The 22,699-nt window shown below is 38.8% G+C and overlaps 1 protein-coding gene across 2 annotated transcripts; it reads left to right on the plus strand.

Moving 5' to 3' along the window:
* Nucleotides 1-1,687: 1,687 nt before the first annotated feature.
* LOC132989192 (solute carrier family 26 member 6) lies at nt 1,688-21,643 on the plus strand. Of its 2 annotated transcripts, none has more exons than XM_061056631.1 (20): nt 1,688-1,765; nt 2,029-2,168; nt 3,336-3,475; nt 3,670-3,780; nt 4,193-4,368; nt 5,335-5,499; nt 6,453-6,605; nt 6,754-6,836; nt 6,928-7,075; nt 7,170-7,283; nt 7,874-7,951; nt 8,363-8,458; nt 9,551-9,657; nt 9,857-9,926; nt 10,791-10,883; nt 15,687-15,812; nt 16,076-16,222; nt 17,565-17,619; nt 18,651-18,790; nt 21,272-21,643. In XM_061056631.1, the coding sequence occupies exons 2-20, from the start codon at nt 2,041-2,043 to the stop codon at nt 21,293-21,295; spliced, it is 2,154 nt and encodes a 717-aa protein (XP_060912614.1). In that variant the 5' UTR covers nt 1,688-1,765; nt 2,029-2,040; the 3' UTR covers nt 21,296-21,643. The 2 variants fall into 2 exon arrangements, with proteins under 2 accessions (XP_060912614.1, XP_060912615.1); XM_061056632.1 differs by having other exon boundaries at nt 16,079-16,222.
* The last annotated feature ends 1,056 nt before the right edge of the window (nt 21,644-22,699 follow it).

Genomic DNA, 22,699 nt, shown 5'->3' on the forward strand with positions numbered 1-22,699 from the left:
GCCAAAATCCCCTGCAATGTTCTCCTGTTGGTATTCACTCCTGGTATGAGTTGCTTGGTGGAATTGAAGATTGCACTCTCCTACAGTAATACATTTTTTAGACTTTATTCATTTTACACTGTCAGGGACCTCAGTAGCGTGTGGATGATCCATATGAGGCCACAACAGCTAGGCCCCTCCTCCTCATGCTGGTCACCAGCCTGGTCACATTTTGCTGTGGGATGGCATCCCATTCCTCAACCAGGAGTTGTTGAAGGTCAACCAGTTTGGTTGTGTTGGTCACTCTGGCATGAACAGCACGCCCAAGATGATCCCACAAGTGCTGTCAATTTGGTGTCAGTCATACATCCGTAACTGGCACACACCTGGCAGGACTTGAAGCTCAAAACAGGAGTGAATACCAACAGAGATAGGACAGTGGATAGAGCTGGAAATCAAGGGAGAGAGATAGTGGGGAAAGGAGCCACAGGCCGGATTTGAACCTGGGCCGCCCGCTTGGAGGACCATAGCCTCCATACATCGGGCGCGCGCACTAACCACTGCTGTGTTGCACATTCCACGAATGCACAATCTTTACAAGTTATACCTCATAGTAAAGGTGACTAATCAGGCTTTCCAACGATATAAAATACAACCCCAATTAGTATTATTAAAGGGGCGAAATAAGTGACCGAAACAACATTTCCAAACTTTTTTTGAGGAGTTTATTAAACACACTGTGTCTTTAAGAAATCATTTGTTTGTCCTGCTTAGTTATCCAGTATCTGTTCGTCCAATGATTAAGCACGCCTCTCTTTCACTCTCCTGTGGGGTAAATCATAAATTAACAAGAATCACCCTGACTGGGCTGAAATGGCTTCCTAATCTAATCACACACACACACACACACACACACACACACACACACACACACATACACATACACTTACATATACAAGATAAGACACATCTGAAACGTTGTGTTGTATAAAGTCAATCAATAACTCTATAGTTATCTTTCTATCATTATCTTTTTATTTTGTTTCCTGTGTATAGCTGTAAGTCTGACTGACTTTAATTTTAATACACATTTCTAAAAAGGCAAAATCATCAACTCTAAACAAAGGTCATGACAATAACAACAAAATCTGAGCACTAACTTCCTCTGTCAATCATAAAACAAGCATGTATTACTTTGCCCTGTCCCTCCTCAACAATGTCCAATTTCTTATCTGCTTTTTCCTGGTTTGAGAAGCAGCGGAGACACATCACAGACAGTCTCACCATCACGCAGAAAGGACACCGAGGAGAGAGGAAGAATACATGTACTTGGATATTTTATGTCTTTTTTATTTTGACTTGAATGTTGTGTTGTTTAAAGTCAAACCTTTTCTTAACGAGGTCAAAAGCAATCACATCTTGTTGTTGGGAACGCCTGGAGCTGCTTTGACCTGATGGAAAACTCTACAGAAGATTCAACTTGAAGACCTGCAAACACTGAAAAGCAGGAAGGATTCATTCATCATGAATATGGATGTACCACCTTCTGATTTCAGGAACTTATTTTAGGCTTCTTTCTTTACAAACCTCACTATAGACAGTGTGGTTGGATATACTTTCCTACAATAATTGACGTCAAAGGAGAAGAGAAAACATTATCCCCCATGTAAAGCAGAACTAAACAGCTTGGTACATCTCGAGGCTTCAACAGAATAGTCGTTCACTTGGATTTTGAAGATAATTTATCACAAGAAACATTTTCTCAGGAACAGCTGGACCAAAAAAGGTAACTATTTAAGTGACAAAGTGTTGCTTCTGAGATTAAATATCAATGAATCTTTAATGTACATGAAGACTGCAGAACTGTATTGTTTTCAGCTGTCGTTGTACCCAAACATTGTTCAAAATATCAAAAATGTAAAAAAAAGGTTAATTCTTCGAAAGAGATATTTTTTTAGCTCTTCCTCATATAATATTTAAACACATAATGGAATATTTGCAATCACAAACCCCTTTATTTAAAGAGGCTGTTTTCTGTTTATGTTCCAGCTAGTCATAGCCATGGCAGAGAGGAGGCGACCGGGCTACAGCGTGCACAGGAGCGTCCTGGATGAAGGAGCAGTGGAGGAGATGGCAGAAAAATGTGAAACAAAATCATCTTTGTCTGAGAAGGTCAAGAAGTCTGTGAGGTAAAGTTTCAAACAATTAATTTACTATAAACCTTAACAAATCTCTCTGCACATACAGATATGACTCTATATCAGAGAACCAATCATACAGCGTAATGTCCGATCCTGTGTACACATAATGTGGGTACTCGGATTCAAAAATCAACAGTTTTCAGACTATAAAATAGTTTTCAATGTTTAAAATAAAGTGCTACATGTAAAGACAAATAACTAGTAAACTATAGTCTGAAGTTTGATTACATCAAACAGTCTATCAAAAGAACACCTCTCAGTCAGTACGTATTAATTGATGAATAAATAATATGATAAATCTACCTTTATAACATCACTTTATAAAAGTTGTACAGGCATTAGCATATCACAAAAGTATCTGAAGGTTTCAATTCATTGGTGACGTATATGAAGAGAGGTTAATTTTCTGTGTCTGTTTAGATTAAAAGTTTCCGTCCCGTCCTACAGAGAAAACCAGGGACATGGGTGAATACCAATAATAAAGCAAATGCACAAGTTCACAAAATGTGCAGTCCCTTGAGTGTCCACTTGAGGCTGGCTAACCGAAAGTTGGGTTGGGAAAACCTTTTCTTTATCGTGACTGCCATCGTTGGGCTTCAAAGCGCCCTTCCAGTAACCAATGGGTGACATCACTGAGACTACGTCAATGTTTTATACAACATGCTGTATATGCTATATGCTGTCTTGAGATTTCTAGACATTGACTATGTGAAAACCAGAAAAAGTATTTGAGTGTTCCTATTGACAGTAAATTCTTGTCCCTTGGTCACCTGTTTACAACATAAACACACACCACATTTACACAAACGATGTCACGTGACAAAAAAGTAAATCTTTTCTGATGTTAATTAGTGTCAAATATATGTAGAGACGAGTCCTGTCTGTGTAAATGTAATGATTAAATGAGGAAACTGGCTAAGACATTCTTGATATACCCATGTATTACATTCAATGTTTTGCAGGGCATAAACTAAAGCAAACATACTGTCACCAGGCAGAGAGGATGAATGATCATTTATTAACCTTTTTATAGAAAACAAGTTGAGTCAGTGGTAAACGCTGTATCACTACCACATATTGATATAGACACCAGGATGAATACCGATTTAAAAGAAATGAAACCCCTCTTCCTTTTCCCTTCACACACACACTAAGGTGTTCTGGTCCCAGGATGAAGAGCTGCCTGCTGGGTAGTGTCCCTGTGTTATCGTGGCTGCCTCGATACTCCCTCAGAGAAAATGTGCTAGGGGACCTGATCTCTGGGATCAGTGTGGGCATCATGCAGCTGCCTCAAGGTGAGGATGAAGGTTCAGGTCATAGAGTTTAAGTGGGGCAGGGCAGGTAGAAGATATTGAAGAGCTGTTGTCGTTAAAATTAATTTATTTTTGAAATGGTAATCTTCAGGTTGTGCATTATTGTTTTGTTACTTCACACATTTGATCCTCCTTTGTGCAGCTGTTTGCTAATCATTTCTCTGCTCCCTCTGCAGGTATGGCATATGCTCTGTTAGCGTCCGTTCCTCCAATCTTCGGCCTTTACTCCTCCTTCTACCCGGTGCTGATCTATTTCATCTTTGGCACATCCAAGCACATCTCTGTCGGTTTGTACTTTGCAAACATTACATTGTCTGTATCTGCACACTGTGACATTTCCTCAGTGATTATTTATCAAGAGACACTCATACACAACTCAGTTTACAAAGAATTAAGCCTTTGGTCTTCAGATTTGATTGACATCAGCAAACATTTGTCTTTAACAAATTCTGAATGGAGGAGAGGACCAGCCATCGTGAGGATGTTTTTCCCCATTCTGTATTCCAATTCAAACTTTTCATGTACAAAATCTTTATTGCTGTTCCAGACTATATGGTTAACAATCATATATACGTTCATGTTAAGATGTTTCAACTTCCCTTTCTAGATCAAAGTTGGGTGAGTGAAATACTGTGTCTCGCAGTATTTGGTTATGTTGTTATTTAACCAACGTTTTTTTTTTACATCTCCCTCCTCCAGGAACATATGCAGTAATGAGTGTGATGATAGGAGGGGTGATAGAGCGAGTGGCCCCAGACTCCAACTTCATGATGTGGGACAATGTGACGAACTCCACTACAGTGGATATCATCACCAGGGACGCAGAGAGAGTCCGGGTGGCTGCAGCCGTCACTTTATTATCTGGGTTATTTCAGGTAAAACTGTGGATCATGTGGATACTCTGGTTTGGTCAGATTTAGGACTTTTTTCCTTTTTGTTGTTATTTTTGATGGTTCTCATGACAAACTGAAAATCTGTTTAATAGTAGTTAAATTATAAATGGACTTGAGCTTGTATAGCGCTTTTCTAGCCTTCTGACTACTCAAAGCACTTTTACATGTCACACCTACACATTCACACACTGAATGCAGAGGCTGCTGTGTAAAGTGACCATCAGAAGTAACTGATCCCATTCATACACAATCATACACATTTGTATGCTGCTGACAAAGCAGCGGGGGCAACTTGGGGTTAAGTGTCTTGCCCAGGGTCACGTCAGACATGTGGCCTCAGGAGCTTGGAATCGAACCACCGACCCTCCGATTGATAGACGACTCTACCAACTGAGCCACAGCCATCACTTGAGATAGTTTGTTTGGATTGACAGAAAGGTTCAAATAAAAAATACAAATAATTTGCATAGATTAAAATACTGCACAAATACTAAAGGCTTGCATGGATCTTTCCAGTACATTATAACAAAAGCTTTCAAATGATCACTTTCAATAACTTTTTTATTACTCTGCCTTTTACCATGAATGGAGGAAGGGAACTTTTTTCCATATGATAATATGTTTTTAATTCGATGTGGATCCATCTTTATTCTGGTCACCCAGTTAGGGAAATATTGGCTCCTCCAGCATACAACATCAGGTTTGAATAAAAACATTGTTCCTCTGTTATTTCTATGATAAATAAGCAGGTGCATTTTGGATATGGAGTTTTTTCTTATAGCTAGCAGTCAATCATGACTTAACAAGTTTGTAATTCTAAGACTAAATGTTATGCACAGGACTGAGTGAGGGTAAAATCGAATTTCTATTACTGATCATGAAGCCAGAGGTGACTACTTTCCTGCTCTTTATGTGTATTTCTTTTCTTTTTGTGTGTAATCTTTGTAGATTTTGCTTGGCCTGGTCCAGTTTGGCTTTGTTGTGACCTATCTATCTGAGCCGCTGGTTCGAGGTTACACCACGGGAGCTGCCATTCACGTCATCGTGTCCCAGCTCAAATATACCTTTGGTATCAGCCCCGTGAGATACAGTGGACCCTTCTCATTGTTATACGTAAGAAAGAAGACCATCACAGTCAACATTATCTGCATGCTCAGTATTTAAATTTAAAGGAAGAATGTGCAACATTTCACACATAAATATAGTAGAAATCAAGTATATCCTGTGTAAATGTCTCTCTGAATGATGACTGTCTACAATCACTAAAAAGCATGAGTCCTGCTGGCTGTGTTGTCGGAGCCGTGTTAACATCATGTTTTCATGGATGGGATAGCCGACTCCTCCCATTGTGTATAAAAACTGTTTTTGTCACGTAAGTGTCTTTAGGTCTCGGTCAATCCATGTCAATTCTGTCCGTTGTTTGCTCTTAATGGTGCTTAATTATTGTGCGTTCCATTTGATAATTCCTTCGTGCAAACGCGAGGGGAGAGGGGTTGGAGGGGTTAAAGCAGACGCTCACAGTTATGTAAATACTGACTCTTGTGTTATGTATTTGTTCTGTTACTCTTGCCCTCTCTCTTCCAATCAGCTAATCTGAGAAAGAATGCTGCTGGACCGTCATTGGTCGACAAAGCTTGCTATATATCATGATGTTACAGCCACTCTTTTTTTGCATCAAATAAGTAATTAAAACATAACTTCTCAGAACACTTGAACATAAATCAGCATGATAAGAACTAACAGACACCTTGTTTTAGAAAAAAATATTTTAAAGGTTGCATTATGTTCCATCTGTTAGCATGAATAGGTGGGTTTCATGACCTTTCTTGCAGTGAGTCAGCAGGGTTCAGCACTTCTAAGGATCTCTTATGTCCTTTCTTTGTACAGTCTATGGTATTAATCAAACATCTTTTCCAGTGTGCCTTATCGATCACTTATACTCATTGTTTTATCGACACAACATAAAATCACCAAAACAGATGATGCCGTGGTTGTCTAAAGTACTTTGGTGTGTTGTTATCATTTCTTCTATTACAAGCATTTAAGCGCATTTTCCTTCTTTTCAGACTGTGTTGGAGGTGTGTTATCTCATCCCAGAGACCAACATTGGTACTCTTGTGGTCAGTATCGTCGCTATAATTGGCCTCATCCTTGCCAAGGAGCTCAATGCATTCTTGAGTAAAAATCTTCCTATCCCCATACCTGTGGAACTGCTTGGTGTAAGTAAACATAAATAATTAAAGTACCTGTAGGCTAATATACCACATGATATGTTTTTTTTTTTTTTTACAAAGATGAAAACAAACACATGAACCTGCTTTTAGACCTATACCCTCTAAATCAACTCTTTGGGTTTTTTTGCTCTAGATTGTCATTGCGACTATAATCTCCTGGCAGGTGAACCTGAATGATAAATATGGAGTGGATGTGGTGGGACTGATTCCCTCTGGGTGAGAAGCACACACAGCACATATAGGATTGGTGTTTACAGATATAAAAGGGACATATTTGGATGTATTGTATTCTGTCCATGTCAACCAGTCTCCAGCCTCCTGTCGTCCCAGAAGCCTCTCTGTTTGGTCAGGTGATTGGGGATGCCTTTGCTCTGGCTGTGGTTGGTTATGGCATTGCCATCTCACTGGGACGAATCTTTGCCCTCAAATATGGATACAAAGTGGACAGCAACCAGGTATAGAAGTAGTAGATGAACTGGTCTTATTACATTGCTATTGGCCACTTCTGTGTGTTTTTTTGAATTTGTACTAAAAAAAAGTCTGCTTTAGGAACTAATCGCACTGGGTCTGAGTAACTCTGTCGGAGGATTTTTCCAGTGTTTTGCCATCAGTTGCTCCATGTCTCGAACCATGGTTCAGGAGAGCACAGGGGGGAAGACTCAGGTTGGTACGAGTGGATGTTATTCAGCTGAAGTAAGAAATTAAAAAAATGTAGGTTTTTACTATCATCAGTCTGTGAAGGCAGGTAGAGGAAAAGTCCAGACATCATTTAGATTATGTGACCATGTATGGTCTAGTTGGCATATTTTAATTTGACATGAATGTTTAAGAAGATACATTTTCAGACCAGTGTTTTCATCCCAGTACTTTTCTTTTCCTATAGCTTCAGATTTGGGCAATCTTAAGGGTGAAACAGAGTGAAATGTAGGTCAAACAAATGAATGTTCGTCTGATAAGAAGCATCATTAAATAAAACTTAGGGAATTTCTCCCATCATTGAAGTCCACCTACACAAACGCATATTTGCTCAAAGGCTAAACCAATTATTCCTGACAACATCATAAATCAGCTGAGGCCTGTTGAGGAGAGGAGAGGAGGCTTTAACTCTTCTTATAATCATGAACCAATTCACCCTAAGAGGCACATCATCATCCATCTCTTTTGTCATTTTCTCTTTAACTCTCTTCCTCTAATCTCTCTCCCCTGATTTCCATTCATCATGCCTCTTCATTCACTCTCTCTCTTCACTGCAGGTTGCTGGAGCTCTATCAGCAATAGTTATCCTTTTCATCACACTCTGGATTGGAAGATTCTTTGAAGAACTGCCCAAGGTACTGTGATGGTGTTTGCCTGTATTCACATTGGTGCACAAAATAAGTGCATGTACTGTATGTGTTGGAGTCTGGGAGTGAATGTATTTGCAAAAGGAAAGCGCACTAAGCACTCAGAGGAAGGGAAATATGAAAATAAAATAATGTGCTTTTTAAAGATGTACTTCTCCTTCTTCAGAGCGATGCTTCTTTAAAACATCTAGACTAACATGTATAACTATATTGATATATGTAACATTATTCACCTGAAATGAGTGTTAATTTCAACGCTGCAAATAAAATGTGATTTAAAGATGAAAGCACATGAAACTTCAAGAAATACATTTTAAAGGAATACATGGCAAACCTTCAGACTTTATTCTTCAAATGGAAGCTCTCCATAGAAAATTGTTATACTCCACTCACCCGCAGGCAATGCTGGCTGCCATCATCTATGTCAACCTCCATGGCATGATGAAGCAATTCTTGGACATCCCTGCACTGTGGAAGAGCAACAAGATAGACATGGTGAGTGGTTTTTTTTAGACTAGAAAATTATTTTTTTATTTTAGGATGTACTGCACTAATGTTCATGTCTTCAGGCTGTTTTTCTTTTAACAATCCCATTAAAGAGTTGTGTAAAATGTAGTTAAAAACAGAATTGGATGATTTAAAACCCCATATTTGATTGAAAATAGCACATAGACAACATGTCTAATGTTGAAATTGAGAATATGAAATGTTTTGGGTATATGAAATGCCCATCTATGAAACTGATGCCGACAACGTGTTTCAAAAAAACAAAGTTGGGACAGTGGCAACAAAAGACTAGAAAATAAAAAAAATCCCCTGATGGAATTTCTCAGTTAATTTAAATGGCAACAGGTTAGTAACATGATTTGGTATAAAACCAGCAACCCAGAGAGGCTGAGAGAAGTAAAGATGTGAAAGGGTTCACCACTCTGTGAAACACTAAGAATAATATTCTTCACATTAAATTGTGAACAAAAGCTGTGGATTTCTTTGTATTTAGCATAGAATTTGGTCAAAAGATTGAGAGAATCTAAGGACACACAAAGGACAAGGCTGCAAATGAATGTTGGATAGCCCTCAGACAGCCCTGGAATAAAAACTGACATGAGTGCAGTTCATCGCTGCATTCATCACCGCAAGATGAAGAAATACAGGTTTTGGAGCGACATGTGATGCCAAATAGAATTCTTCTTTTTAAGGGAAGGCCTTGCTTATTAGAGCAAGTCAATGCCGAACCCCATTCTACATGGCTCTAAGGCAACAGAGTCCAGGTGATAAACTGGCCACCTTGTCACCCTTTGAAATGTTTGAAACAGTATGAAGCATACAATAAGACAAAGGAGACCAGGAACTGTTGAACTGCTGAAATCCTCCTTGACACAGCGTCTCAGCTTTTTGTTAAACTGGTAATCACAGCGATGCTTAGTGTAGTGTAAAAAAAACACTTTAAACCTTGAGGGATGACATACTATAAATCTTCAAACACTTTCAGTTGCCTGCTCTTATAAGTACTAGATTAATAGTTGGTGATGTTGTCTTGCTTTTCCCTCTCTTCCTCACCATCTCTCATTTGTTCTTTATCTCCAGGTGATCTGGGTGGTCACCTTCATCCTCACTGTTCTGTTCAACCCTGACCTGGGTCTGGCGGCTTCCATCGGTTTCTCCATGCTCACTGTCATCTTCAGGACACAACTGTAAGAATAATAAGAATATGTTCCCTTGGGCTCACACACCATGACTGATGCAACAACACCCACATTTCAAACTAACACACCCATGATGTGTTGGAGAGTGTATAAAGTTCAACCACACCCAAAAACTAACTCAAATGTTCTGTTACAGACCGCTCCTTAATAAATTGCTCATTCAAATATTTGTTTGGTGTTTTTCCAGACCAAAATACTCCCTATTAGGGCAGGTCCCAGACACTGACATTTACAGGCCGCTGGAGGACTACAATCAGGTATGACATGTCTTTATTCTTAATAACATAATAATAATAAACCAGGAGCTATGATAAGCCCTGGTCAGGAGATAAACGATACTCAGAGCTGACTGATGTCAGCAGTCCAAACACTGTCTGCACGCTCTGTTAGGAGAACTGTTTATAAAAGCACACCTGTCACTTTTGTTGCTGTAATCATAACCAGGAGTCAAATATAGAGATGTGAATGTGAGCTGTGTATCCCTCAGCATTTAATCATAGTGCACTCCACTGTCACAACTGACCTTATCTCTGCATCTTTTTCTAACTATTTTGTCATTTTGAAATTTAAACCCAGCTTGTGCAATGTTTAAAATATGTCCAAGTGCCATTAATTCCAATTTTCAGTTAAAAAAAAACGTTCAGAGTACAGAAGAGCTGGACATAGAAGTTTGGCCCATATTCTTTTGAAAGGCAGAGTTGTGTTTTAACACAACAGGCTTTAATAAGGAACCAATGAAAGCACACACGTCAGTGAAAACACAACACAGGAAAATCCAGAGCAGGATTAATTCACTGATCTGTACTATACAAAACAGAATGGATGTATCTCTTTTAAACTGCTAGGGAGAAAATATGTAGTCCTGGATGATGTCTGTTATTTACTCCTTTGGCAGTGCAGAGCTGTAGGGCAGCGATGAGTTGTTGGAGGGCCAGTGGTAACTTTTTGGCTGCACAGAAGGAATGTTTGTATCACGGTTACTTTTCTCCACACTAGTTTAACAATGTAACTGTGCAAGGTTATCATGACATATTTTCTTGAAATGGGATGCCTTTATGTACTGAGAATCTAAGATATGCAGTGATATATGTTTCATTCATTAACTGACCATTTCATTTTAGGTGAGGAAGGTGCCAGGGATTTTGATCTTCCGCTCCTCTGCAACCCTCTACTTTGCTAATGCTGAGATGTATCAAGACGCCCTGGGAAGGAAGGTAAGAACACACACACACACACACACACACACATAAATAATGAATTAACATACTGTATACATTCAGTAAAACAGCACCTTCGTTGCAAATATGCAGCACATGTGCTTCAAAATTTCAAATAGAAATGAACAATAACGGGGCACAGGATAGCCTAGCTGTTATTTTGCGTGCCTCATCTACAGAGGCTGTAGTCCTCGACGCAGGTGCCGTGGGTTTGAATCCGACCCCGGCCCTTTGCTGCATGTCATCCCCCAATTCTCTCTTCCCAACATTTCCTGTCTCTCTTCAGCTGTTCTATCCCAAAAAGGCATAAATGGCCCCCCAAAAAGAAGAAGAAATTAACAATAACAAAGCACAAAAAGCCATTTGAAATAAAAACACTATCATAACACCAACAAGGTCAACCAATATAATAAGGCAAACATGGATCATTGGTGTTTTTTTCAATGACAGAATATCCAGAGGGAAGGTGCTGGAATAAGCTCTGAGGGAAGGCTGTTTTAAGAATTATTGTTATTATTCCAGATTTCTTGTGGGATACTTCAGAGACTTAAAAAAGGCAGCAAAAGATCTGAGAGTTTGTCTTTGGACATAAAATGAAAAGCAGACAGTGATATATGTTGGTGCTAGATTACATTAGGCTTTGTAGGTCTTTAATATGTATTCTTAATGATACAAGTTGTCAGTGTAGTGGTGCCAGCAGATGAATAATGGGATCTCTACTCTCTGGATTCTTCAAATGGCTGTAACACTCAGAATTAACTGTCTTTTGCAACCTTCAAAAGAAAGAAAAAAATAGTTTTCATTATCTATGCAGCTTGTATTAAAAGTATGTATCAGCATTTTGGAGACCTTCTGAATTCAAAAAGAATCTTTTGAGATTTTGGTCATGTTCCCCTGATGAAAAGATCAAGCTTTTTTCAACATTGTTAAAATATCAGGAAAAGTCTGCTCCTAAGTCTGTTACATATGTTTGTATTTGCTGACTCCTGTCTCTACCTTTGTGCTTATTGAACTTGGGTAAACAAAAAATCTGTACATTCAATACGCTGATTTAAAAAAAATCATCCAGGGCGCCGGTGGCCTGGTGGTTTGCGCCCGCACCCCATGTGCAGAGGCTGTAGTCCTTCGAATGGGTGGCCCTGGTTTTGGGTTGGACCTGTGGCTCCTTTCCCTCATGTTGTTTCCTACTCTCTCCCTGATGTATGACTCTACCCACTGTCCTGTCTCTGTATGAAGGCATACATAGAAATCATCAGTGAGACAGATATAAAGAGCACTGAAAGAACTGATTGTATAGTTTTAGTTGCTTATAATGATCGTGTGTCATCAGCATAAAGTGATAGATATTTTTCTCACCCCCTGAACATTCATGAAGCCAAATAAGGTCAATGCATTGTTCTTTGAGGGAAAGCATGTTGTCAAAGTCCCTCAGACTAACAAATATATTTCCCAGCTCACAAATACAACCAGCCAAGATCTTTAGCCAATCAGAGAGGTCCATCCATGAGGTTTTTGTTTAGGAGCAAGACCACAGCCCGGACCTCATTCATCAGCAATATTAGTTGAACTGAACATCCTTAAGAACCCTCAGCCCCTTCACATAATCACAATGTCAACATTTTAATCAAGGGCCTTTTACAGGAAGAACTTGTATTACAGTAAACAAAAAGTTCTTAGAGCTTCCAGCAGACCCTCCGCCTCCCCCATAGCATCCAAATAAACATCCTCCTCGCAGGATCTTATCGGTCAACTGGACCCTGTAAGCTATGTTTCTCCTTATGTGATATATATTGCCTGAAGAAGAAGATTTCCCAACCTCCTTGGTCTCTTCTAATTTTCTTCCCACCCAATCCTAAATAAACAACAGAAGAGATCGCTATGTTTCGAGACCGTGTTTTTTAAGACCGCCTCACCACAGAATCAGGCACATGTCTCTATACGCAATGAGGGCGCCACCACCATCTACGTCAAGTTTTGTCAAAGTCATTACATTTTTCTAATTGTAGCGCCTTCAACTCATCTCAGACAGGAAATCCCAGACCACAACTTAAAACCTCCTTGATTTCCAAAGATGACCACAGCTACATCCACAGCAAATCCAGTAATTGAAAACATGTGCTACTCCTAACCCTCAAACAGCTCTTTAAAGAGGTGACGACTGACGAAATATCTTCCGGAAACGTCAGCAGGCTCAAGTTCTAAAAGTAGCACTCATCCTGATAAGCAAAGAGCACGCAATGCAGCACGAACACACAGAAACGTGCATGTGTGGATGATGTATTAAGACAACAGTATCAGTTATAGAGACAAAATGAGTGAGCACATTTTCAGGATCACACATTTACACACCACACACCATAACAGCCCCCCCCCCACCTCCCACCACACACACACACACACACACACACACACACACACACACACACACACACACACAAACACACAAACACACAAACAGAACCAGAAAAAAGGAGAAGCAACCACCTCCAGCAACAATTTCCTTAGTCACAATTTCCGTTCAGTTAACTCCTCCCTTAGATAACTCTTCTTACAACACCAATAACTGACCCGACATTTCATCGATTCACACGTCAAGACTGTGACAGACATTGTTCAAGTTGTCAGCCAACCATTTTTCTCTCCTCTCCTTTCTTTCTGTTTAACTTTTGTTCAAAGCCCCCCCCCCCACCACCACCACCACCATTTCTTCCTTCCTCTCTTTTGTCACATCCTTTTGGGGGGAAATGGGAAGACAGATTGAGAGAAGGTGTAGAGGATTACAAAAGTTGGAGGGAGGCTGAGAAGCAGCGACTGAATGAGGAAGAGAGATAATTGAACGTCTCATTCATTAAAATGTCAACATGTCAAAGCCAGGGGGTCGTTTTTTATCTGTCTCATCTTTGACAGAAAAATAAGGCTGTATAGAGCTGCTGTCGACTTTACGGTGAGAAATTGCAACGGGATGAATTCCATTCTTTTCTGATGTGCATAATAAGTGTTTCCACTTGTTACTCTGGCATTAAGACAATTAACTCCAACTTGGGTAATTCTTTCTCTTAGATAGTGAAAGTTGATCACGTATTGCTTGTTGTGTTTGACAGGGACTAAACCCATGATTTGCAGTTATTCATGGGATGAAAAAGCTAGAGCTGCATCATTCAAAATGCAGCAACAAAAGGTTTCAGAGGACAATCAAACCTTGTTTTGCTTGGGTTGTCTTTTATATCTTGTTTTTATAGTTTGATTAGTTTTACTTTATACATTTTTTGTTTCCCCCCCCCCCCCCCCCACAATTCTCCTCGCTTTAATTTGTGATGCAGGAGCGTTTGAGTGGCTGTAATCAAATTCTGATCCACTTAACAATTGCCAGACAGACATTTCATTTAGTGAAAAAAAGGCATAAAAACAATGAACATGTGATTGGCTGTCTGTGACTAATGACATATGGGATTTTCCTTCTCTTCCCTGCGTGCTTTTTGTCCTCCCTCTTTACAAATAGTGTTTACTGGAATCTGTTTATGGCTTCATGTGAAGTCGATTTGAATAAAATGGGACACATAAATGATCTTTTTCTTTATATTCTCAATTTCTCACCTTTTAAAAAGAGTTTAGAGTCAGCTACAGTGATTTAGAGCAGCTGTAGGTCAAATACCTGACCTTAGCAGAAGTGTTAATAACTTCAGTGTGTCTGTCATGTATACCCCCTTTACTGTCCAGGTCAAATGCTGTTTTTATTCACAGTTCTACTTTACTGACACACTGCTACAAGAATGTTTAAGCTAGGCCAATCAGAGTGGTGAAAAGCAATCTATTTTTGAATGCACCGATTTTAGTTTATTCTAAAGCCTGCCTCACTGTTCCAACAAGAAATTGTTAAAAGTCGTCTTATCTTGTTGTAGTGACTTACAGTGTCTGTTGTTGTTGTTTTGTTCCTTTTGTTATTCTAATGTCATGTTACTGTCAGAACGGTTTGTGTTATTATTCTGTCTGTACTTAATAAAAGATTACAGACTAAGCCAAACCATGTTTCCATGATGAAATCAACAATACAAAAACAATTATTCTGTGACATGAATTCAGATAACAAGTTGCCAGAAAAAACGAAAAGTTATCCTTTGGCCTATCAATTAATTTTGTCTAGTACCTCAACTGAAACTCAGACAGTCATAAATTCTACCAGACTTCTATTTCACACAAGAAGAGTCGAGCTCTCTTGGCATTCCTGTGTGAATAAGCCTTTACTTAACATGGCTCTCCTCTCTAGAGTCCTGTGGTTGTTGTTACAGGACATCATTCCTGCCAAACCTGCTCCTATGGTTCTTTGTTATTTCAGTTCTGAGGAAATATAGTTGACTTGGTACAGGCTGAACAAGCTGAACAGGAAATCTATGTTTGTGTTCCTATGGCTGGTAATGAGCTTAACTTGTCAGTATACCTTAAAAGAGCAAAGAGATGTAATGAACAGGTATCAACTTTAATAGAACAGTATTATGATAGATAAACATCAGCCTTGCTGCTGAATCACCTGTTACTACAGTACAGTAGTGACTAAATCAACGTTTAACATGTTTTCATCTGAAAGTATTTTTCATGTAAGCATGAATATATGTGGATCCCTTTCTTATTACCAAGTAGATTTTTTAACCTGTAATATTTTGTTTACATTTAATTTAAGATAGATAAGGAATGCAACCGACTGAAAAAAGTAAAAGTGGTGGAAAGACCTCAGATGGAAGGACTGTATGAGTGGCTTTGAAAATGATCATTAACTTCATTTAAATGTCTTTTGCTGTTTTTCAGTCTGGCATTGACATCACTAAGATCCTTTCAGCGAAGAAGAAACTTGAGGCTAAAAGGAAGAGGCATGAAAAGAAAAATGACAAAAAAGCAAAGAAGGACGCCAAGTGGGCCAACAAAGTGGGCATGGTGAGGTTTACCGAAGACAAAACTATGACTCTTCTCTTCTTCTGCTCCTTCTTCTTCTTCTTCTTTATTGTTGTTGTAGTGCACAACTCTGTTTCTGCTTAGCCTGATTGAATCCCTGAAAAAAAAAAATTAAACAATTGCTAATAAAACAAGCAATCACAGTTTTTTTTACTAAATTTTGTTATTTCTTCAAATGTGTTTCATCTGTTCATGTTTACTAAAGATTAACCTCTCATGTATGCATCATGTCTCCTCCTGTACAGCAGGGGGAGCCAGAGAGGGAGGTGGAGAAGAACATTGCTATTATTGAGATGCATCCTGAGCCCGACCCCTCTCTCCCGAGAGCCATCGTCCTTGACCTCAGCCCTGTTAACTTCCTGGATACTGTGGGGGTCAAGACAATACGCAGTGTACGGTTACAGAGATCAACTTTCCACATGTACACACACATACAGACAGAGAGGAAGTACTTCTTTAAAGTATAGTCACACAGACATATGGAGTAGTCAGCCAGTGAGAAAAGTAACCTGCTATAGAGGGTCCGCCCTCCCAGAAATATTTTTATTCTGTAAAAGCCCAAATTTGATGTCTACTGGCACATTTTAATGCCACTATTCTATCACATACTCTGGTGTGGACTAGAGTTTCACAACCCTACAGGGTTCATTTAAACATAGAGGCACAGACCGGAGGTCCTCCCCCCAGTAGATTCAGAGCATCTAACACTTAATTATATCCATTCTGGTGAATATTTATGCAACTTCTATTACGTCAAAGGAAAAGACAAAATGATTAACTGTTAACAGAAAACACAATGCTGCTTCCTGCATGAAGCTCATGTTGTTGCCAATTGAATCCTTAGTTTCACATGATCATTAGAAAACAAAACTCACAAGAGAATTGTGTTGACGACTTCAACACCTGAATTAAATAAAAAGTTTTTAAGAGTTAGAGAGTGATAAACATGACATAGCAGCTGAACAGGAAATGTAAAATTAGAGATTTCACAATGATGACGTGCATTTTATAAGTTTAGACCCAACTTACTGACATTATTTCCTCTTTTCTAGATCATTGTACTTATTACTTTCTGATGTACGTCCCTTTGGCTGAATGAAATGTAGAATTCCAGAATCCATCATGAGCACTAACATTTGTTTAGCAAACACAACTAACACAACATTTAGCAAAGTTACGGTGGCAAGAAAAAACGTATTTCTCCCACAATTTTAGTGGAGACGAGTGCTTGTAAAATGTACATGAGGACCAAGTCTTAAATTTAATTTTTAGAATCAACGGTCGCAAAAAGTAATCAGCTGTATGTAAGTCACTAGTTGGCTGTTTGTCCAATAGCTGGCACTTAAACGTACAACTGGAATTTAACATGGATGTGCATTTGTATATACATCACATTAGCAAACCTTTCTTCCAATAAACTTTTTCAATAGTGTCTAAAACAAAATTACTGATCATAACAAAGACTTTTCTTAGCTATACTTATTAGTAAATCCAAACACCTTTTTTTTAAATGATTGCTCGTATCAAACAGATGGACTGATAATGGAATTTAACCCAATAAGACGATATTATCTAAAGCTCAAAACACACAAAATAGAACATTACATAACAAAACCAACCAGAATTCTCCTCCCCTCATCCCTCCCTCCCCTCCCTCCCTTCCCTCATCATTTAGCTCCTCAGGCATTCAATTAGTGTAAATTGAATTGCTCTGTGCTTCTGTGTCTGTTTCAGATCCACAAAGACTACGGGCAGATTGGTGTCGAGGTGGTTCTCGCGTGCTGCCAGAGTAAGTTCCTTTTTCATTCTGGGAACATTATGGTCAAGTAATTTAACCAGCTGTGAGGATTGTAGCTTCACCTTGTTTGATAACATAAATCAGGAAAGTTGAAAATCCCTGGAGACCATGACAGCTATGTTACAGTTAACAGCTGTTTGTATGAACACAGAGCTACCAGTGTAAAAATGAACCTGTAGCTTCTTTATAGTTTGGGTTGTTTAATCCTTAGACTCCATTTACCTTCTTAAAAGCGTCTTTACTCTTTGGAAGAACCTTTTTTATTTTAGTTGTTAGTGTTCCCATGACATTTTTTGTCCTATTAACCGCAACTCACCAAAAAAAATGTATGTTTAACATTCATGCTCAAACTCATGCAGTCACACACAATTTAAATTCTTTCAACAACACTGGATGTTATTTTAGCTGCTTTCTGTTATTGTAACGTGTAGTAAGTCGTTCACTCCATAGCTGGTATGCCTCAAAGGATTTTTATGTCTGGTTTGATGTGAAATATCAGCTGTTAAGAAGATATGAGTCAAGAAAAATACCTCAGTATGGTGGGCTGGTTTTGTTTTGTTTAACAAGCTTTTTCTGTTTTTACTTTATCATTTGAGCCTACAAATTTGGTCTGACTTGTCTGATATGCGAAAGAAAATATGAGTCTCCAGGAGAAACAATCCCAATTCTGGAAGCCATAGTTATTTCAGAGTAGTAGCTGTTATTAGCCTGCCAGTGTTGATAGCATGTTTTATGAAAAATAGTTGAATGTGAGTGATTGGGCATAAAAACACACTGCGATGAATATTTATACAGCCGGGAATAATAACAAGGTTCAATCAGTGCCAGGGCTAAATCTCCATTCCCACTCAGTCTGCCTTTTTTTGAGTCTAATTTTCTGTCTCCAGCTTTAATTGTCCCACTTTTTCAATGTCAATGTCCCTGTTATTCCTTCCATTTCTTATCCTGACAGACTCGCTGTCTTTCTTTTATGGCCCTGTCTGTGTATTCATTATTCCATGTCTGTGTCTCGCTCTCTCTAGCCGGTGTGGTGGACAACCTGCAGGCCGGGGGTTTCTTTAATGACAAAGTGACAAAGTCGTGTCTCTTCTCCACCGTCCATGATGCTGTTCTGCACTGTCAGTCCTTCATTACACAGAGCCGAGGAGAAGCATTGTACGAGGTGAGTGAGATCCGAGGAAAGGTCCAAGCGTTCATTTATCTATCAAGCAAATCCTTCTGTCATGCGTCCCAAAGTAAAATACTCAAGCATGAAAAAGAGATTGCAGGTTAACTTTTAGTGATAAGTTGATGTTCCATGATTTGGGCCTGGTTTGTTGAGGATTGAAGCCTTAAGCGTTTATCGATTTAAATTAATTTTAGTGTTACTGTAACTAATTACCATGATATTCACGGTAGAGGTAGAGAATAAGATCTCTTATGAACATACTGTTCATTACTGTCCAATATGTGGTGTGTATTTTACATTCCTGCCAGTAATGGTTCACATAGACTAAGTCATTTGATTTTTGTTTTTGCAATGTTCATTGAAACTCATTGATTTCTGATACTTTTGTGCAGCAATTCACCCATAACACTCACAGTGACATGCAGTTTTTTTTTATAAATACGGTGGGGCTAATGTGTTAGCAAGCACTTAGCATTTTGAATATCATCATTATAATAATTTCAGGGTTATAATTGATAGAAATCCAAATATCCACTCCCCTTTTGGCTCCTTTTCCCAATTCCTGAATTCATATCTGATTCTTTAGCTGCTTAATGCTCCTCCGTGTTTACTTCCTGTTTCCATCTGCTGTATGCTCAATGACCGACATCGTCCATTGGATTTTAAGTACTTATTCAAATAGAAAAGATGGACTCAACTTCAGAAAGGACACTGATGAAATAGATGCAAGTACATGAAACCATAATAGTTATCTTTTTAGATTTCTCTGAAGATCCATAGAGCTGAGGGAAACTGCTGCTGAGTCAGGAGAAAATATTGTATCTAAACAAATATTGATCGGAGTTGTTATGTGTGGACTTATTTAATTAGTATTTCCATTGTAAATACTCCTTGTTGTTTCGGTCTGGCTTCCACGTCAATCATTTACTATTTCCATGCAATAAGAGTTATGACAGCTGCTTGGCTACACATGCGTTGTAAAATACTGGGATCTAAACCAAACACACAAACCCAGCTATAATTATGATATGATAATATTAGTTACTAAAACTGGCAACACTGATGAAGGCTTTGTGCCGAAACACCTCCGTTGTTGATCTGTACGCTGCTGCTCTAGCCAGATTATAACACTTTAAAGAACATGTTGACTTTTCTGTTCTTTTGTAAGTCTTTTCTTGGTCGTGCACCTGAAGATTTGTTACTGTTTGAGTGCCTTGTTGTGCACATGGGGGATTTGAGATACTATAATGAAGTTGAAAATTAATTACAAAAATCTCATTTCTAATTTCCCATCTCTTTGCTCACTTAATTTAAGAAAATGACTGAGTTCCCTCAGCATCTTAAGCCAAAATTAATTGGTTAATTGATCCTACGTTGTTTATGTTATGTGACATTGGCTGCAGATAGACTGCGCATTCATTTTTCAAATAAGGTTTCATTTTAATGTGTTCTTGTTGATGCAAATTCCCCTTTTTACTTCATTCACATTCATTTTTTTTACATCAGACCTTCTGCTCATCCAACCAAACACTATTAATTTCTGTCAGAAGGCAAACTGCTCTCAGGCAATTGTGGATGTGTCTGTGTGTGTGTGTGTGTGTGTGTGTGTGTGTGTGTGTGTTTATCTCACTTATACACCTGCACTTGCATGCAGGTCTGCATATTATTTCGCCAGTTTGTGCTTTTGTTTTTCCGCGTGTTCTGTTTAAGCATTTAACTGTGTGCGTGACTTTATGTTTCTGCTCCCATGGAGAAATCTAACAAAGAACAAAGACGTGGCAACGGTCCATGAGACACAGTTTAAAGAAGCAATGACTTCATGGGAGGAACAAATGCAAAAACACACAAGAACACACAAAATACAGAGGATGTTAGGGAGTTGATGTCTCAGAGCAGCATGTGGTCAGATGAAGGGAACACACACACAAACACACACATACACACACACATACACACGAACACACAAGGTAACATGGATGCAGGCATGTGCAAATGAATGAGTAGATGCATGCATATGAATTGATATATGCAGCACACACTTTATGAATATATTACACATGGAAATTGTTTATATGAGGGAAACAGATACAGTCTTACAAAAGCATTTAAGCATATCAAAAAAGTCTTAAATTCACCCTTCAGGCTCATCAGAGGGGCAATGTAACATTTGGTGAATGCAAGAAATGACAAAGTGCAAAGCGATGCAGATATAAAACAGTTTGACTCAGTACCATTATTTTTAAGATTGCTGCACGCTGAGACAATATATCAAACAAAATGTTGACAGCCCCGTTCTATTCTGTTCCTCTTCTACTGAGACGTTCACGCCCTTCTAGAGGAAATGAAAAGTCATGTGTGTATTTTGAAAACCAGTCTCTTTCATTCTCTGTCCTCCTTGTGTGTTTGTCTGCTTCACCCCCTTGGTTCTTTCTCTCTGTTTGATCTCTCCTGTGCTTTTTTTCCCCTATTTCTCAGGAGATCACAGGGACACATTTCTGAGTCCTGAGAGGAACGGCGGAGGACATCATGAAGCGTACATGGTCTGCATGGGGATTTACCCTGAGCTTCTGATCACTGGAACTTCTTTCAGTAACACACAGAAACAAAATACTTGAACAAAAATAAAATGAACAAAATGTGAAGACCAGCTACAGTCTTGTAGCTGTAATATGCCATCTTAAATTATACGACTCTGGCTAACTGTGTGAGCTATTCTTTTTTTAATTAAGTTATTGTGCTGCTTTTTAACATACAATAATCTGAAAATGAATACCTGCATTTCTAAGAATCTAAACATCTGCTGATGTTGATGTACTTCAATGAAAAATAAATGCTTTTATTTAGTCAGACGCTTCTCTTTGTTCATTTTGTTCAGGAAATCTCCAAATACCTCAGGAAAGATCTGAAGTGATGGCTGCGTCACTATTTATACTTTGTTTATCCGACTTTTCAGTGCATTTATTTACACTGTACGAGGAGTTGTTTCCAACATTTATTTTGCAGAAGCAAGACGTGTTCATTATAAAAACTTAAGTGCACATACTAAAAGGGAACAATATTTTGTTACATGATGTATTAGATGGCAATCAAAGCCTTAACCACCACAGCGGTTCCCACAGCAGCACACAATGCATCATGTATCATTGTGTTCACGAGTTTAGACAGAAAGGACCGCATATTTACCGATACAACCGGCCATGTTTTTCAAATGATTTATTTAAGGTCTTTTTATGAGAGAGACAGGACAGTGGAAAGAGTCAGAAACAGGGAAGAGAGAGGAAGGGAGAGAGAGAGAGAGAGAGAGAGAGAGAGTGGGGAATGACATGCGGGAAAGGAGCCACAGGTCGGATTTGAACCCGGGTTCATCTGCTCCGAAGACTACAGCCGCTGTACATGAGGCACACTGACTAACCACTACTCTCCAACCAACCATGTTTTACTGAGAACTTTTCTTCATTTTCTTCAAAGGTCATCTCTTTGGAGTCTGTTTGTCTCATTGTAAGAAATATAAAATGCATTTTTTGTAAGCTTATGTCTGTAAGCAGTTGAAGTAGTGGGAAGTGACTGATTTCAGTGCTCCACTTCCGTATATTTGCAACCACAACAGTCCTCAGTTAACTACAACCAGGTAAATGACTCACAGTTTATTGGAACAGGAACTCTGAATCATAATTGAAACGACTAAACTTTCCAGTAAATGGAAACACAATAATTAATTTTGTGGAGTTTTCTTTTCAACACAAAAGCTGGATTCACTTACAGATTAAAAAAAAAAAAAAAACCTCAAATTTCTCCCTGACAAATTACTCCAGAAATGTAGCACTGTAATCTTATTGGAGTCACTACAAATAGCTTTGCCCGTATTGGAGGAAGAATTGTATGCTTCTACAAGCTCTGTGGAGT

Source organism: Labrus mixtus, chromosome 15 (assembly GCF_963584025.1).
Source record: "Labrus mixtus chromosome 15, fLabMix1.1, whole genome shotgun sequence".
NCBI lineage: Eukaryota > Metazoa > Chordata > Actinopteri > Labriformes > Labridae > Labrus > Labrus mixtus.

Bases quoted from the DNA above. Each gene is read 5' to 3' on its own strand.
- LOC132989192 (XM_061056631.1), top strand. From the start codon at position 2,041: ATGGCAGAGAGGAGGCGACCGGGCTACAGCGTGCACAGGAGCGTCCTG. The intron at 4,369-5,334 runs GTAAAACTGTGG...TAATCTTTGTAG, and splicing joins TATTATCTGGGTTATTTCAG to ATTTTGCTTGGCCTGGTCCA. The intron at 16,223-17,564 runs GTACGGTTACAG...TGTCTGTTTCAG, and splicing joins GGGTCAAGACAATACGCAGT to ATCCACAAAGACTACGGGCA.